General features: G+C 38.5%; 1 protein-coding gene across 8 annotated transcripts in view; it reads right to left on the minus strand.

Moving 5' to 3' along the window:
- Positions 1-15,783, minus strand: part of LOC115092117 (NEDD4-binding protein 2-like 2) — a 314,632-nt gene that overhangs the window by 135,352 nt on the left and 163,497 nt on the right. For 7 of the 8 annotated variants that reach the window (XR_003856906.1, XM_029602661.1, XM_029602660.1 and 4 more), the window contains exon 6: positions 8,948-9,091. Coding sequence is in view for 6 of the 8 variants with exons in the window: in XM_029602661.1 (XP_029458521.1) it covers positions 8,948-9,091 (144 nt within the window). In the remaining 2 variants the exon portion in view is untranslated. Of the gene's footprint in view, positions 1-8,834; positions 9,092-15,783 lie in introns of all 8 variants that reach the window. The other variant, XR_003856907.1, reaches the window with a different exon arrangement.

Raw genomic sequence — 15,783 nt, forward strand, 5'->3', positions numbered from 1 at the left:
TTTCATTTTTAGGTAAAAGCTGAGGTTTATGGCAAATGGAAAATTTAAGAAGTTTCTAGAGGATACTCTTTGTCAGATTTTTCAATCTATCAGATAAGATCTACCAATAGTCCTTTTTAGGAGACTGGGAATTAGACTGTTGGCTCGCTACTCTGAAGCAATGTTAGGTGCATAGCCCAAGAATAAAATTAAATTTGGTTTAAACTTCAAAAACAGAAGGGTAAGAAATGCTACTGCAACCTCAGAAATTGTTTCATCAGCTGGAGGCTGAGAACACTGGCTTTATTGGTCATTTACTACAGGTAGTAGTGATTTAAAAAAAAAAAAGTTGGCACTCTGCCTCCATTGTTCTAGACTGGTGTAGCTGAAAGACAAGTAAGCAAAAATTTATAATGAAGTAGACACACTGGAAGGGGTGGAAAAATGAGAACATTTGAACAAACTGGTGAAGAATGGTCAAGGGTTTGGAAACTACTTCAATGAAAAAAAAGGGTAAAAACCCATTAGCTATTTATCAATTATAACAAGAATTATCAACTGTTAAAGTAAGTGATCTAAAAATAATCTCAGGTACCAAAGATTGCCAGTCAATGTAAAATTTCTTAAGAATTTGGAAACCGGGCTCATGACTGTGGCTTTTAATGATTAAAGTCCAATTATTGCCGACATGGTAATTTGTCTTTTCTCCAAATTTTATGGATATGGTATACAGCTTAAGATAGTGACTTTCCTCTGTATTTTCAAAACTTTCAAATGGAACGAGCATATAGCTTAGATAATGTTTTTTATTTTTATTTTAAATTATTTACTTGTGATTGTTTTAAATTTTGTTGTAAATAGTTTAGGAAGATTTGGTCTGGAAAGCGATTAATAAATGATTTTAAATAAAAGCAAATCTAAAAGTAGGTTCATTTATATAAGTTGAAGCATCAGCAGCAGGAAAAAGAATGCAATATTGCCTTTGTATAGGTCACTGATAAAGTCCCCACCTTGAGTACTTTGTTTAGTTCTGGAGGCCATAACTTTGTAAGGACATTAAGAAGATGCAAGCTGTTCAGAGAGAGGCTACTAAAATGATTTGCAACACAAACACTACACAGAAACTTAAGACACACAAAATATACTCCTTGGAAAAAGGCAAACAAAAGTGGGATATGAAGCATTCAAATATATGGCAGGCTATTAAAAAAAATTAACAGAAAGGTGAAATTTTACATAGAAGAGGATATCATGGACAAAGGGACATGACATGAAACTGAAGGAAGAAAAGGAAAACATAAGTCAATACTTCTTTACTGAGAGGATGATAGATGCCTGGAATACCCGACCAGATGAGGTGGTAGAAACCAATATTGTAACAGAATTTAAGCATGCTTGGGACAGAGGAAGTGGTAAAAAAAAAAAAAAAAAAGGGGGGGGGGGGGGGAAGTTGGAAAAAAAAAGACATTGGTGTTGGGTTTAAGTGGGAATACAAGAAATATTTATTTTGGACAGAAAGCTATATGTTATGAGCAGTACTACTTGTACAAATGACAGCTAGGATGATGCATCCCTAACTACAACAGTGAAGATGGAAAGGAACAAGAAAATTGGGCGGACCAATGGATCCTTATGTCATCATCTATAATGGCTTGCAAAAGTATTCGACCCCCTTAAAAATCAGCCGATTTGTGCAGATTACAAATGACACTTACACAGATTGTTCCAGACAGTATGTTTATTAAAAACCAGTATAGGGAGGGAAGCAAGATGGCAGCATAGTGAGGCTGCTTAAGCGTTTGTTGCCCAGCTTCTCGTTTCTTTTTTTGTTTCCTGGACTTACTATGCCATCTAAATGCAAGGAGAAGGTGAGAGTCTTCCCTCTGGAATCCCTACCGACCTCAGGGCAAACTAACATCATACACTTTATGAGCCAGCCAGCAGCAAAGGAAGCTGAGAAGTTTGGTGTGAGTCAAGGTGGGGCAGAGCCGTGTTCTCCTGCAGATGAGGTGTCCCTTAGCCCGGACCTTCGTCCGCCTCCGGTGCAGCGTGACCCCCACGAGAGCGTTCCAAAGGTGCCTACCGATGATGCAGTTATGGCACCCAAGGTGGAGGGGGCGCTTCCTCGCTCTTCACTGGCTGTGAAGGTGTCTCCCAGCCCCGGAATGGAGGGCAGTCTTCACGTCAAAGCCTCCTTGGCGGCTCAATCCGGAGACTTCATACCCTCGGGGCTGATAGTGAGTTCTTCCTTTGGTTTTTCTGCGGAAGTTCCTGCCAACAAAGTGGTCATCTTGAAAGCAATATGAGATTTGGTGGCTGGCTTTGGGAGTTCTCTGAAACGATTAGACTCTAAGATGGACTCTTTCTCCTCCAATTCTCACCAAAGAATGCTGGAATTGCATGAAACAAGCTAGTGCCCACTTCTACTAGAATTTTGGAAGCTGAAAATAAGATTCAAACAATCCAAACCTTTAATGTTGCCACTATTAAAGATCAAATGGTGCTTTCTAGATGTTTGGAAGTACTTGAAAACAAATGTCAGACATTTAAATTTGCGCATTTTGAACTTCCCTAAAATAGCTGGAGAAATTCCTTTTTCAACTTTGAAGCGGTTTCTGCAAGATGCCTTGTTCTTTGTAACTTTATTTTCATAGTTTATTGGTTACCCCTTGTTTCAATGTAAACCGGTACGATAAGACACCAGTCTTGAGTATCGGTATATCAAAAGTATTTAAATAAATAAATACATTTTAAATAAAGAAGTTCTGTGTTTTTCTGCTGAAAATATGTCTTCTGTTAATTCTTGCCACTTTTATCTTAAAAGAACCTCTTCTGGATCCGCTGTTGAAAATTTATCCAGCTTTTTGGAGAATTCTTTTTTGGAAATTTTGGATAGATGTAACTTATTAGTTTCCTTTATTTTGGTGTCTGATTTAAATAATGTCATGCGTAATTTCTTTAGGAATCTCCCTGTTTCTTTTTATGGTCAAGCAGTGAGGATTTATCCTGATTTAGCTCAGGTTACACAAGTAAGGAGAAGAGCGTTCCTTTCTTTTCGGCCAAGCCACTATTTCACTAAGTTATTCTTTTACTCTTCGTTACCCCTGTAAATGTATCATCAAAAGGGGTGTTGAATGTTTTATTTTCTTTCAACCTCAGCAATTACGTGTTTTCATAGAAGCCCGCAATCCAAACACCTCTTCCCCTGCAGTCTGAGTTAATAGGTGCTATTAAAATTATTTTTGTTGGTTGCACTATGTTAATGCCTTTTCCTTATCTATTTCTTTCTGTTCTCCCCTTAAATTTCATCTTTTCTCCCCTTCTTTTCTTTTCTAGCTTTTTGATCGCTCCATAAGATGCACCTGACAATAAGACGCACCTAGGATTCAGAGGGGGGAAATTAAAAAAAAAAAATGGTGTGCTAAACCGGCTCTGTTCCTGAGCATCTGTGCGTCTTATGGAGCAAATCAGGGGAGTGCATAAAATTTTTTTTTGTCCCCATTTCGTTTTCGGGTCTGGGGAAGGCCATTTCAGTCCACTCTCCAGATCAGAAAACTTTTATCATTCTCTTTCTGTGGTAAACCCCCCCCCCCCCCCCCAAAAAAACAACCCCATCCCAACTCTAAATTTAATTAACTACAACCCCCACCCTCCTGACCCCCCCCCCCCCAAGACTTGCCAAAAGTCCCTGGTGGTCCAGCGGGGGTCCTGGAGCGATCTCCTGCACTTGGGCCGTCGGCTGCCAGTAATCAAAATGGCGCCGATGGCCCTTTGCTCTTACTATATCACAGGTCCATAAGACGCACAGACATTTTCCTCCCACTTTGGGGGGAAAAAAGTGCATCTTATAGAGCGAAAAATACGGTATTTTTTTTTCTTTGTACTAGATATTCTTTGTTTTATGAAATTTTGTAACATATCCAATTGTTTTCTGACACAAGCAAGTCATCTTTGTTTGTTAATTGAAAATTAAAAATAAAGAGTTTAAAAAAATGGTATGCTTTTAAAGTACATTTTCTAAGTCACAATTCATTATTTCTCTGCATTTTTTTGTAAAATAAAATTAAAACTGAAAAAAATGCTGCTTGCATAAGTATTCAACCCCTGTACTGTGAAAGCTCCAAGTTTATACAGATGAAAGATATTGCCCTAACAATTAGCTTATAATTGGCCTCTACCTGTGAATCATTAAAAAAGATCAGCTTTTCTGGATAAGAGACCCCCTTATTTCCAGTACCATTGGTCAGACTGCGAATCTGAAGGAAAGCTGTGACCACGAAGACCAAAGAGCATTCTAAGGAAATTAAAGATAAAATTATAAACATGCACAAGATAGGAAAAGGCTACAAAATAATATCCAAGTGCTTGGATATCCCAATGAGCACTGTTGAATCAATCATAAGGAAATGGAAGCTGCATCATACCACTTAGACACTGCCTAGACAAAGCAGTTCCTCAAAACTCAGAATCAGAGCAAGGAGGAGATTTGTGAGGAAAGCCACAGAGAGGCCAACAATCACTATGAAGTAGCTAGAGAGTTAAGCAGCTGAGACTGGAGGAGAGGAGCACCAGTCAAGAGCTCTGCATATAACTGGCCAGCATGGGACGGTGGCTAGAAAGTCATTACTGAAGAAACCACCACATCAAAGCATATCTGGAGTTTGCCAGAAAGCATGAGAGTGACCCAGCTAAAATGTGGGATAAAGTTTTGTGGTCCGATGAGACAAAAATGGAGCTATATGGCCAAAATGCAAAACACTATGTGTGGCACAAACCTAACACTGACCATTTCTCAGCAAACACCATTGAAACAAGATGTGTCCCTAAGGTCCCAAATAGTGTCTTCTGGTAAAGCATAGGGCGATGTAAACAGTAACCTTATGACATGGGATATAGTTTAAAATCCTAAATACATGCAAATGTCCCATCATGAGATAAAAGATCCTTACAATCTGCTGCTTGGCAATGTTGTCTATTTCGCAAGAGATTATCCCAATTCAGGGAGAAGGGTTGGCAAGCAACCCAGATTTGGCAGACATCCCAGACTTCAAGTCCAAATAAGAAACATTGTCAACGACTGAGAGAAAAAAAATTAGTGAAACTGCAGTCCTACCTTTTACAAAACCGAATTAGCTTATAGTTTTAAAGCCAAGCCAATATACCTAAAAAGAAGCTTTTCTGCTATCGTATTAATTATAAGAAATATACCTGCAATGTAGAAATAAGCTTTTATTTTCAATACATAATAATATAACTGTAGTCATATCTGAATAGCAAGGCTATGCTGGGCATTCAGCCAGCTAATTATGAATGGATGATGTAAGACGTGTTTAAATTCCAAAGTATTTAGTTTATACATTTCTGGATAATGACTTATATGGGAATTAGGGTTATGTATTTCTTGGAAAATGACTCTTTCAGTTACTGGGAATTCAGTACCTAAATTTCTTAGAAATGACTCTCTCAATTACAGAATATTGGGTGCTTAAATTTCCAAGTAATAATACCATTATTTGTCAACAAAGAGTATAAATACACTGTGAATTCAGGGTTCAGTATGGCTATTTCCACCTTTATTGCATCAAGTGGATAGCAGTACGGGACCAGATTGGCAATTAACTCATATTGGTAAGAATAACCATCTTTAAATCTTTTTTCAGTATCTAAGATAAGACTTGATCTAAAGTCTTTTTCCTCATATGTAATAAGCAAGCATATTCTTCAATGAATATCTTGTAGTCTGATTTTCTGAGTTGCTCTGTCTTTATAGTGATTATTGCTCTCATATTAATACTTTATCTCTAAGGAGCAATAATGTTTTACACTTATATAACGTAGAGTTCTAGGGAGAGAGAGTAACCTATAAGGGAAGTCCTCATTAACTATTCACTCACCTAAAGCTAATTGATACGAGTGTGAACCCAAGACAAACAGTAAAGTATGTGGATGGCAGATTCATGTTGTGTGGATCTTTTTCTCATTGTGAACTGGGCATCTTGTTAAAATTGAAGGACGGACAGTGCAACCTACAGGGAGATACTGCAAGACAACCTGCTTCAGTCTGCTAAAAACAACTTGGGAGAAGTTCACCTCTCAGTACAATGATCCCAAGCCACAAGGCCAAAGCAATACAGGAGTGGTTGAACAAAATGGGCCAATGTTCTACAATGGCCAAGTCAAAGCCCAGATCGCAAGCCAATCAAGAATCTGTGGCACTATTTGGAACAGAGGGTCCATAAGCATCATCTAATCAACTGAACACCTGGAGCAAATCTGCCAGGAAAAATGGGCAAAATTTACTCCCAGACTGTGCAAAGCTGGTAGAAACTTACCCCAACACACTTACAGCTGTTACTACAGCAAAAGGTGGTTCTACCAAGCACTAGTCTGAAGAGGTTGAATACTTTTCCAGGCAGCTTTTTTCTGTTTTTAATTTTATTTTATTTTACAAAAAATGCAGAGAAATAATGAATTGTGACTTTGAAAAATTACTTTAAGAGCATACTATTTTGTAATAAACTATCTGGAACAATCAGTGTAAATGTCATTTGTAATCCACATAAATATGACTTTCTAGGGTGCAAATACTTTTGCGAGCCACTGTATATTACTGTGTTACCTAGGTTAGTAACTAAGATGGACCATTACAAATTTTCCCTGAAATTTCCCCTATTAAGCTTATTTTGATATTCCTATTATCTCTTAAGATCATATTTTCTTCCATTTCTAGAAGAATTATTACAGTCTCCAGAATATTGTTGATAATGGACTCTTCTGAAGCTACAGGCTTTGAATTTGCAGCACTGCCATTTAAGCTTCATAATGATACAGAGCTTGTTTGGCAACACTGACAGAAGGATCTTGTACAATCTCAATGTGTTGCTTAGTTTTGCAGAATACTTTCTCTTCCATCTAGAGCATGTCATTTGTTTTCAAAATGTCAGCATCTTCCATCAATTACTGCAGCAAGTAATCAGCAGCTAAGTGCTCCTTCTCCTTGTGTCTGACATTTGCATACCTACTCCAATCCTAAGTACTTTATTACCTACAATGCACTACAGGAACTCAGGACTCCAGCAAACTGAGCTGGCTACCCTCCTGTTGTCATTTATTTCTCTTTCAATGCTAAATGTGGACAAAAGAGGCATAAGCAGCTTAGCAAAAGCCTTGAGATCTAAAACAAAGGGGTAAGGATTTTTGTTTTTATGCCTAATTAATGGTACTTACTCATTAAAGCAGTGGTTTAAAATATAGATAAACTAAAGATTTCATCTTTATGAGTCTTGGTTCTGTTACTTCTTTTGATTTTATTCCTAGCTCCTCCTTTTTTTTGTCTTAATATAGTTAGTCTCTTACTTTATACTTGTTAGGAATAAAAGGTGGCCATCTAGCTTTTAAAACTCTTCTTCCCTGAGCATATTCTTGTTGTGACACTCATTTTTTGCGTTTATCAACGAGATTGCCTACATGACACACTGATGAGGAACAGTACAACAGCACTTCCATTTATTTAAGTTTCCAACAGAGGGAGTGGCAAAGTAAATGCAGCTTTCAAAATCTGCATCACATGTCAGGAATTAAATATCAAAAGTAGTGATCTTAGTGACTTATAACTTTTAATTCAATTGTTGTTAAAAAATTAGTAATTCTGCTTAAAAGAAGCAAGAGAATAGGCAAATTAAGCTACGTGCTGGCAAAAAGCAGCTCTGGCAATAACTAACCAGGCACTGCTGAATAAGTCAAATGTTTATGTATTTTAAAACACTGGCACCAGTGTCTGCTTGGGATTCAAGTGAAGTCATCACAATTGGTATATTTTGGCAGCAAACTACCTTAAAACGTAATTATTAAATCACAAGACTTCCACATACACAAATGCAACCCAAACTGTCCAAAAGGTTTTAAACTATAATGCATCTTTAAATTTATACAGAGAAAAAACAAAGTAGAATAGTACCATTTTCTTTCTGAACAAAAGTACTGAAAGGGATTTGGATCTGGATACTCAGTGGGCTTTAAATGTGGGATCAGAATGCTGTTTATGGGTCTCAAGATAGCGATAGAGAGGACATATCCAAAACAGAAGTTTAAGACCGAGTTTTACATTAGCTAAACACGGTTTCTACTTCAAGCACAGAACCTCAGAGAACATCCTCTGAGAGGTACTAATGAATAATATTGTAAAAGAAAATACCAAAATAGGGATGTATTTCAACTTTAAAATGCTTAAAGACAAATACCTCCACCCCAAAAATTAAACCATATGCAGCTTCTCTCATGAAAATTAAGTACAAGCTGGATAAGAACATAAACATGCAGGAGCCTGACTGATCTTTTACTTTGCACTGAGGCTGTTGGATATTTTTGAGGTTATGATTTATTTTATTGGACCAACAACAAATCTTTTATATACAAACAGTAACATATATTAGCCTTTTGGGCAAAAGTGCAGTCTTCAGTCAGGAGCCTAATGTACAATATCTATGCTTTAAAGAAATTGTTTGTTTAATGAAGCAGATCATAACCTTTAAAATATCCATTTTGCCCTGGAACCAATGTATCTAATACTTTAATTTCAGCTGTTTAAAAACAAGAACATCCTATACAGATCACTTAAAAAAAACTGTTCAACAGTTTCATATAAAAGCAAATAAATTCTTTTGTATAATCTAAGACTTCACACACTATTCAGGAGTCTCATTAAAACAAAAAATATAACAAACAGATTTAAGAAAACAGTTATAATACAATTTTTTATATTAAAGTTAAGTATATTTAAAATGGTGACTTGGAACAGATTGTAAGAGGTAGTGAATTTTTTTTTTTAATGTGAATAAATAACCAGAATTGCTCACCATTTAATAAAAGGTTATAGGCACCCAAAAATAGCCATCTAAGAGAAAATAACCCAAGTTATTTGTGATCTGAAACAGTGACATGGTCCCAACAGTCTACAGTGCCTCCCCACCTCTGCTTTTGCTGTGCAGGGGTTCTTTGCGCACTTTTATGAGGAGGTTCCACTGAATTCAGAACATTGGTTATGGACACATAATGTTCATATCGATCCAGCATCTGTACAATCTTCTCACGTGGCACCCCATGTTTATTTTTCCTAAAAAAAATAAATAAAGGATTATGTACATAAAATAATAAATACACTATGCTAAAAGGGTAGGCTAGTTGCATTTTTTTAAAATTCTCTTGTAGTAGTATAAATAAATCCCACAAATGGATGAAAAACTGCAAGCAGTCAGGCTATACTTGCTGCTCCAAGAGATAGCTGCCTGAGGAGGAAGGATAGGCAGCAGTTAGCAACAGGTGTATAGGGAACCTCTTCTCCTATCTGAATAAACTGGCTTTAAGGCAAAATCCTGTAAGAAACCTAATTAACAGGCAGACTCTGTAAGGTCCGCGGGAAACGGGCGCTCAGTGGTGAGCACCTGCTCTTCCAACTCGTGCCCGCCACCTCTCCTGGGCACGCGATCCTGTATTTAAATGAGGGGTTGCGTTAAAAGGAGGCGCTAAGGACAATTATGCGCCTCTAGTGCCTCCTTGACCCAGGAGAGGTGGCTGTCAGCGGGTTCAGAAAACTGATGCTCACGAGCATCGGTTTTCCGATACTGACAGCCATGGGTTAGGAAAACGGACACCGGTAAAATTGAGCATCTGTTTTCCTAATCTGACTAGCCGGCACTTTTTTTTTATTATTATTTATTTTACATTTTTGGCTCCTTCGACTTAATATCACTAGGATATTAAGTCGGAGTGTGTACAGAAAAGCAGTATTTTCTACTTTTCTGTACACTTTTTTAGGCCACACATTTTTTTTCAGTGTCCTGGGTGAATTACTAATAATCTCATCAACATGCACTTGCATGTGATGAGCGCTAAACAGATACTGTAAAGTGCGCTCAGCTGAGCGCACTGTTTTACACGCAGTTGGTCGTGTGTCAACTACCCCTTATACAGTAAGGGGTTTAGCGCGTCGAAAACGCGTGTCCAACACCCCCACCCGACACTAATAGCGTTCATCACATGCAAATGCATGTTGATTAGGTTATTAGTAATTTGCCCAGGATACTGAAAAAAAATGTGGGGCTGATCCGCACATTTTCATTCAGAAAATAACACCTGTCCAAAAGCAAGCGTTAGTTTCTGAGCGGCCCGAAAAAGTACTAACTGCAAGCACTCAAACAGGAACAACCTATCTATGAAAAGGTAAATATTACACTAGGCCCTAAAACACCTCCTAATAGGAAAGCAGAACAAACCAGTCTGCTAATTTCTACATAGAAACTACATGCTAGCAGAATACCTCACCTTACTTTCACATGACAAACAGACAGACCCTCACCAAATAAAGAGACCATAAAGTATAAATAAAAATGTGCAGACAGAAACTGAACTGGAAAATGCAACAAGCCAAACTCTGTATGCAATGAAGCAATGGAAAAACATCATGAATCATTATCAGTCCACAAAAATCAATCAATAAAATCAAGAAATATAAAGCAATCATAATAAACCATACTAATAAAAAAAATTGCCAAACAGAATACAAAGAGACCACCTAATAATTAAGAACTTATATAAAAGTTTAAAAATGTTAAAGAGCAATAAAATATTTTAAAATAGCAGACATAAAACACCCAATAATTAAAACAAGAAAGGAAAAAAATCCCCTGCTTCGCACACCTGAAAACGTTTCCAGTCCCCCTGAGCTTATGGTGGATTGGTGGGGGTGGCATAAATGTATTTTGACACCCACCCCCTCTCCAAAGCAGGCCCCCATTGACACACACATACCCCTATGCCAGTTCCCATTCACACACACACACACACACCCCACCCACACCCATTCTTCTCCCTAGGCAGGCTTCCATTCACATATACACACCCATCCCCCCCCCCCCCCCAGGAAGGCTCCCATTCATACACACACCCCCATTCCTCACCCCCCCCCAGCTCCCATTCATACATACAAGCAACCTCTAAACAGACTTGCCATACTAGATCAGATCAAAGGTCCATCAAGCCCAGTATCCTGTTTCCCCACAGTGGCCAATCCAGATCACAAGTACCTGGATCCCAAGGATTAGATAAATTCCAAGCTGCTAATCCCAAGAATAAGCAGTGGATTTCTGCAACACTACCTTAATAATGGTTAATGGACTTTTCCTTCAGGAAGCTGTCCAAACTTTTTTTTAAATGCAGCTACACTAATAACTTTCACCACATTCTCTGGTACGAATTCCAGAGCTTAATTATCCATTAAGTAAACAAATATTTTCTCTAATTAGTTTTAAATGTTTTACCTAGTAACTTGTGTGTCCCCTGGTCTTTGTACTGTTAAAAAAAAATAAACCGTTCAATGTTTACTCTTTCTATTCCACTCATTTTATAGACTTCTGTCATATTCCCCCCTCAGCAGTCTTCTCCAAGTTGAAGAGTCCTAACCTCTTTAGTCTTTCTTCATAAGGGAATTGTTTCATCTCCTTTATCATTTTGGTCACCCTTCTCTATACCTTTTCTAAATCTGCTATATATTGTTTTTGAGATGTGGTGACCAGAACTGCATCTTGAGTATTGTATGATGTTGCACCATGGAGCGATACAGAAGCATTATGATATTCTCTGTTTTATTCTCCATTCCCTTCCTAATAATCCCTAGCATTCTTTTTGCTTTCTTGGCTGCTGCTGCACACTGAACAGAAGATTTCAATGTATTTTCAACAATGACACCTAGATCTTTTTCTTGAGTGGGGACTCCTAATGTGGAACCTTGTATTGTGTAGCCATAATTTGGGTTTCTCTTCCCTAAGTGTATCATTTTGCACTTGTCCACATTAAATTTAATTTGCTATTTGCATGCCCAGTCTCCCAGTTTTGCAATGTCCTCTTGCAATTTCTCAGAATCCTCTTGTGATTTAACAACTTTGAATGAATTTGTGTCATCAACAAATTTGATGGCCTCATGATGCTCACTGAAGTTTGGGTTTAACCATGGCCCCCTTCCATGTAAGTCTCCTAGCCTTTCTAGAGGTCCAATATAATTATAATTAGTGAACTTTAGGATTGTAACCACTGTTCGGTGTAGGTTACCCCAAATGCCTTCTAGGAAGCAAATGATTATGCCAATGTAGTTCTTGTACTATAATTTCTGCTCTGTGCAAGTCAACCTCAATGCCTTCTTGGAAAAATGCAAGAAAACCAAACTTATAAAAATATATCAATGGACATTATAGTAAATCAGATATTTGAAAATTTGGGAGAAATACAATAACGACCAAATGCTGAGGAGTCTGCCCATTCAGCACAGAGCACAGTCACATAACCCTTAATAGATGCATACGATTTGTCGCAGTTAAGTGTAAAAAAAAAAAAAAATAAAAAATAAAAATTTTTTTTAACATACTATGACTAAATGCAGAGCTAGAAATGAGGGAAAAAATGGAAACAATGTAACAAAAAAGAAAAAAAAAAAGGCAAATTGACATTTTAGAAAAAATGCAACTAATAGTTGTGCTCTAAACTAAAATCTATTTCCTGGAAGGATCCAAGATGGCATTCGCAGTGAAGGCAGTATATGAGCTCTGTTGTCTGCTAAAATTTTCCTTTGTACAATGCCGCTTATTGGGTGAAAACGGCAGGCTAAAGAGAGATCTTACCCTGCAGCCTCGCTGGATAGCCCCCCCCCCCCCACCCCCCATCATTGGCCCGATGGATGAGCACATTGTTTGTGGAGAACAATCAGATGTGCGGCCTTTGGAGGTGGAGGTTGGAGAAGATGTGCATGCCTCCCCTCGGGGCCTTTCCATCTCACTTTCCCCGATCACAAGGACTCCACCAGCTAACCCGGCTGCCTCCAGAGACCCAGATGTTCTGCTGGAGGGGTGTGCCGATGACGCCGCTGCCCCGCGAGCTTGCGCAGGGTCAGAACTTCTCGGGGAAGACGGAGTAAATGCCTGCGAGGACTGTGTAATGGAGTCTGCTGCCTTGCTGAAGGAGGGCTTTTTTCAGCATTAGGCGGAGATTATTCCCTCACTGTCTGCTGAGTCACAACAACCTATATATTGCAACCACTCTTGGTAAGACCAAAACAGTTTACTCTTGCAACAATATGGGAGGCTATTGAATCTTTAGGGGCCTCTGTTACCTTACAACTTAAATCTTTGGTTAAGAAAATGAAAGAAAATAAAAATAGGATAACATCTTTGGAAAACTAATTTGATTTCTATACAAAATATAGATGCTGTTAAATTAGAGCTTCAAGGAGTGAAAATTACTCAGGAACTCTTGATGAAAGAGAATCAGCTTTTGCAAAGTAAACTGGAAAATATTTCTTGAGAGAAAAATGTAGGATTTATTAATTTTCCTAAATTACCACATATTTCAGCAAAGGACATGTTCAAGAAATATCTAATGGATATACTTGAAGTTCTAGAACAAGCAGCTCCTCCTTTACTTAAATAACACTATCTACCCCTTTTAAAAAAGGGTAAAGAAGTACCAGTGGGTTCTCAAGAGATGGAATCTTTAGTTCCATCGACTATGGATATCTCATAGCTGTTGGAAATATCAGATACTGCCTTGACTGAAGCAGCCACTATGTTGGTTTCATTTGTGTTGTAACCTGATGGGGACAGCAAAATTGCTTACCTGTAATAGGTGTTAAACCAGGACAGAAGGATATAGTCCTCACATATGGGTGTCGTCACTGGACGGAGCCCTATCACGGAAAACTTTTCTGTCAAAGTTTCTAGAAAGCTTTGACTGACTGGCACACTGAGTGCACTGAGCATGCCCAGCATGCCATGATCCCTGTGTCCACAGGGGTCTCCCTTCAGTCTCGTTTGTAGCAAAAAGTGTTTTGCCCCTCTCCCCTGGTGACGCTGCCAGCGTCATCGGAGGCCCCGGAGGATTAAAGCCCGACAGGGACCCGGTGGGGACGTGCCCTCCTGCCTACAGGACCATCTGAGGCTTTCTGACTGGTTTTCTCACTGTTTTTGTCCCATATTTTGCTTTTTCTCTCCCTTACAGGTCTTTCTTCCTGCTGCCGAGCCTTCCGGGACTTCCGGGTTTTGCCCCTCACCCCCCTGGTGACGCTGCCAGCGTCATCGGAGCCCCCGGAGGATTAAAGCCCGACAGGGACCCAGTAGGCGCCGCGCCCCAAAGGGGCGCACCAAAGGGGCCTGCCCCTTTGTACGCACCTGAGAAACCGAGGAACCAAATAAAACAGCTCTACACATCTACCAACTTTCAACTTGGACAAGAAAAACGAACCACCACTGGAATAACCAATTGCCATCTGCATGAACAATGGTAAATATGAGAACAATTACATAAGGAACAATACCAGGGAGAGAACAAAAAAGACAATAAAATCCTCACGCAATAATTTAGTACAGATAAAAAAGGACCCTTTTTCTATTTCCAAACCTCCTGCAATAAACAAATTAATCATGCTAACATTCATCCTAGTAAATGCACATTCAGTTGCAAAGAAGTTCCCAATCATCACGGATTTACTGTATGACAATAAGCCAAACTTTGTTGCAATAACGGAATCATGGTTAAAAAAAGAAGACGTAGTTCTAAAAAAACCAAATAGCGCACAAAAATTACGAAGTATTTTTAGTCCCCAGAATAAACAAACGCGGAGGAGGTCTCTTACTAATTATCGAAAAAACCTTTAAATGTAAACCTATCCAAATAACACCCTCCCAAAATCATGAAATTGCCATTTTTGATACTAACAATTTACAAATATGCCTCATCTACTGCCCACCAAGCCTCCTAGAATTAAATACATCACCGCTAATTGAGTTCCTTACCACACACTTAAACATCTCTAAACCGATCATAGTGTTAGGAGATTTTAATCTTCACATGTATGTCCACCCTTTATCTAACGCATGCCAAGCACTATTAGACACTATGACAGCATTAGGCTTCTCGCTAATAACAAACAAACCAACACATAAAGCTGGACATTCACTGGATCTCACCTTCATCAACCACAATTATTTAGAACACTGTAAATCTGAACACACACAAATTCCATGGTCAGACCATTTCCTTATTCATTCTGACATAAAATTCCTTAAACCCCAAATCAAACAAAACCATAAACCCTTAGAATTCAAATACAGACCACCTGGCACAAATAATCTGTTCAAATCTTTATATTGGGGCATAAAGTCTGTTTTAAAGCAATTGATCAAAAAGGACAGATAAACTTCCAGAAGTGACCTGATCTAACTGGATTGGGTGTGTCTCAGACCTTGGGGGAGGTAAAGTTAGTGAGAAGGAGAGCCATTGTGGTCAGTGAAGAGGCTGGAGTATATTTTTGGTCTGGTTCTTTGCTAATTCGTTTGCTTTAAGATTCAGTATACCTGCATTTCTCTTATTGTAGAGCTATCTTTATAATCTGTTTAACATTGGCACATAAGTACTGAGAGATCATTTAATAGATAGAGGACTATTAATGTTCCAGGAAGTGCCTTGCTTTACCCAGCTTGTCCCAGGTTAAACTGTTTGACTCCCTCCTACCCACCCCTGGGGCTTGTATTCTAATAAAGACTGCCTAACTTAACATTAGCAGCAAGATAGATTTATTTATTTATGCGTTTTTCTATACCGGCATTCATGATTAGAAACCACATCATGCCGGTTTACATGCAACAAGGGGTGAGAACAAAAAAAACGGAACATAAACAAGTGCCAGGAGATCAACAGTTACATTACAACAAGGGTCTTAAACTGGGAAGAGAGATAAGAATAAGAGAGCCGAACAGTAAGGAT

This window comes from Rhinatrema bivittatum, chromosome 5, assembly GCF_901001135.1.
Source record: "Rhinatrema bivittatum chromosome 5, aRhiBiv1.1, whole genome shotgun sequence".
Taxonomy (NCBI): domain Eukaryota; kingdom Metazoa; phylum Chordata; class Amphibia; order Gymnophiona; family Rhinatrematidae; genus Rhinatrema; species Rhinatrema bivittatum.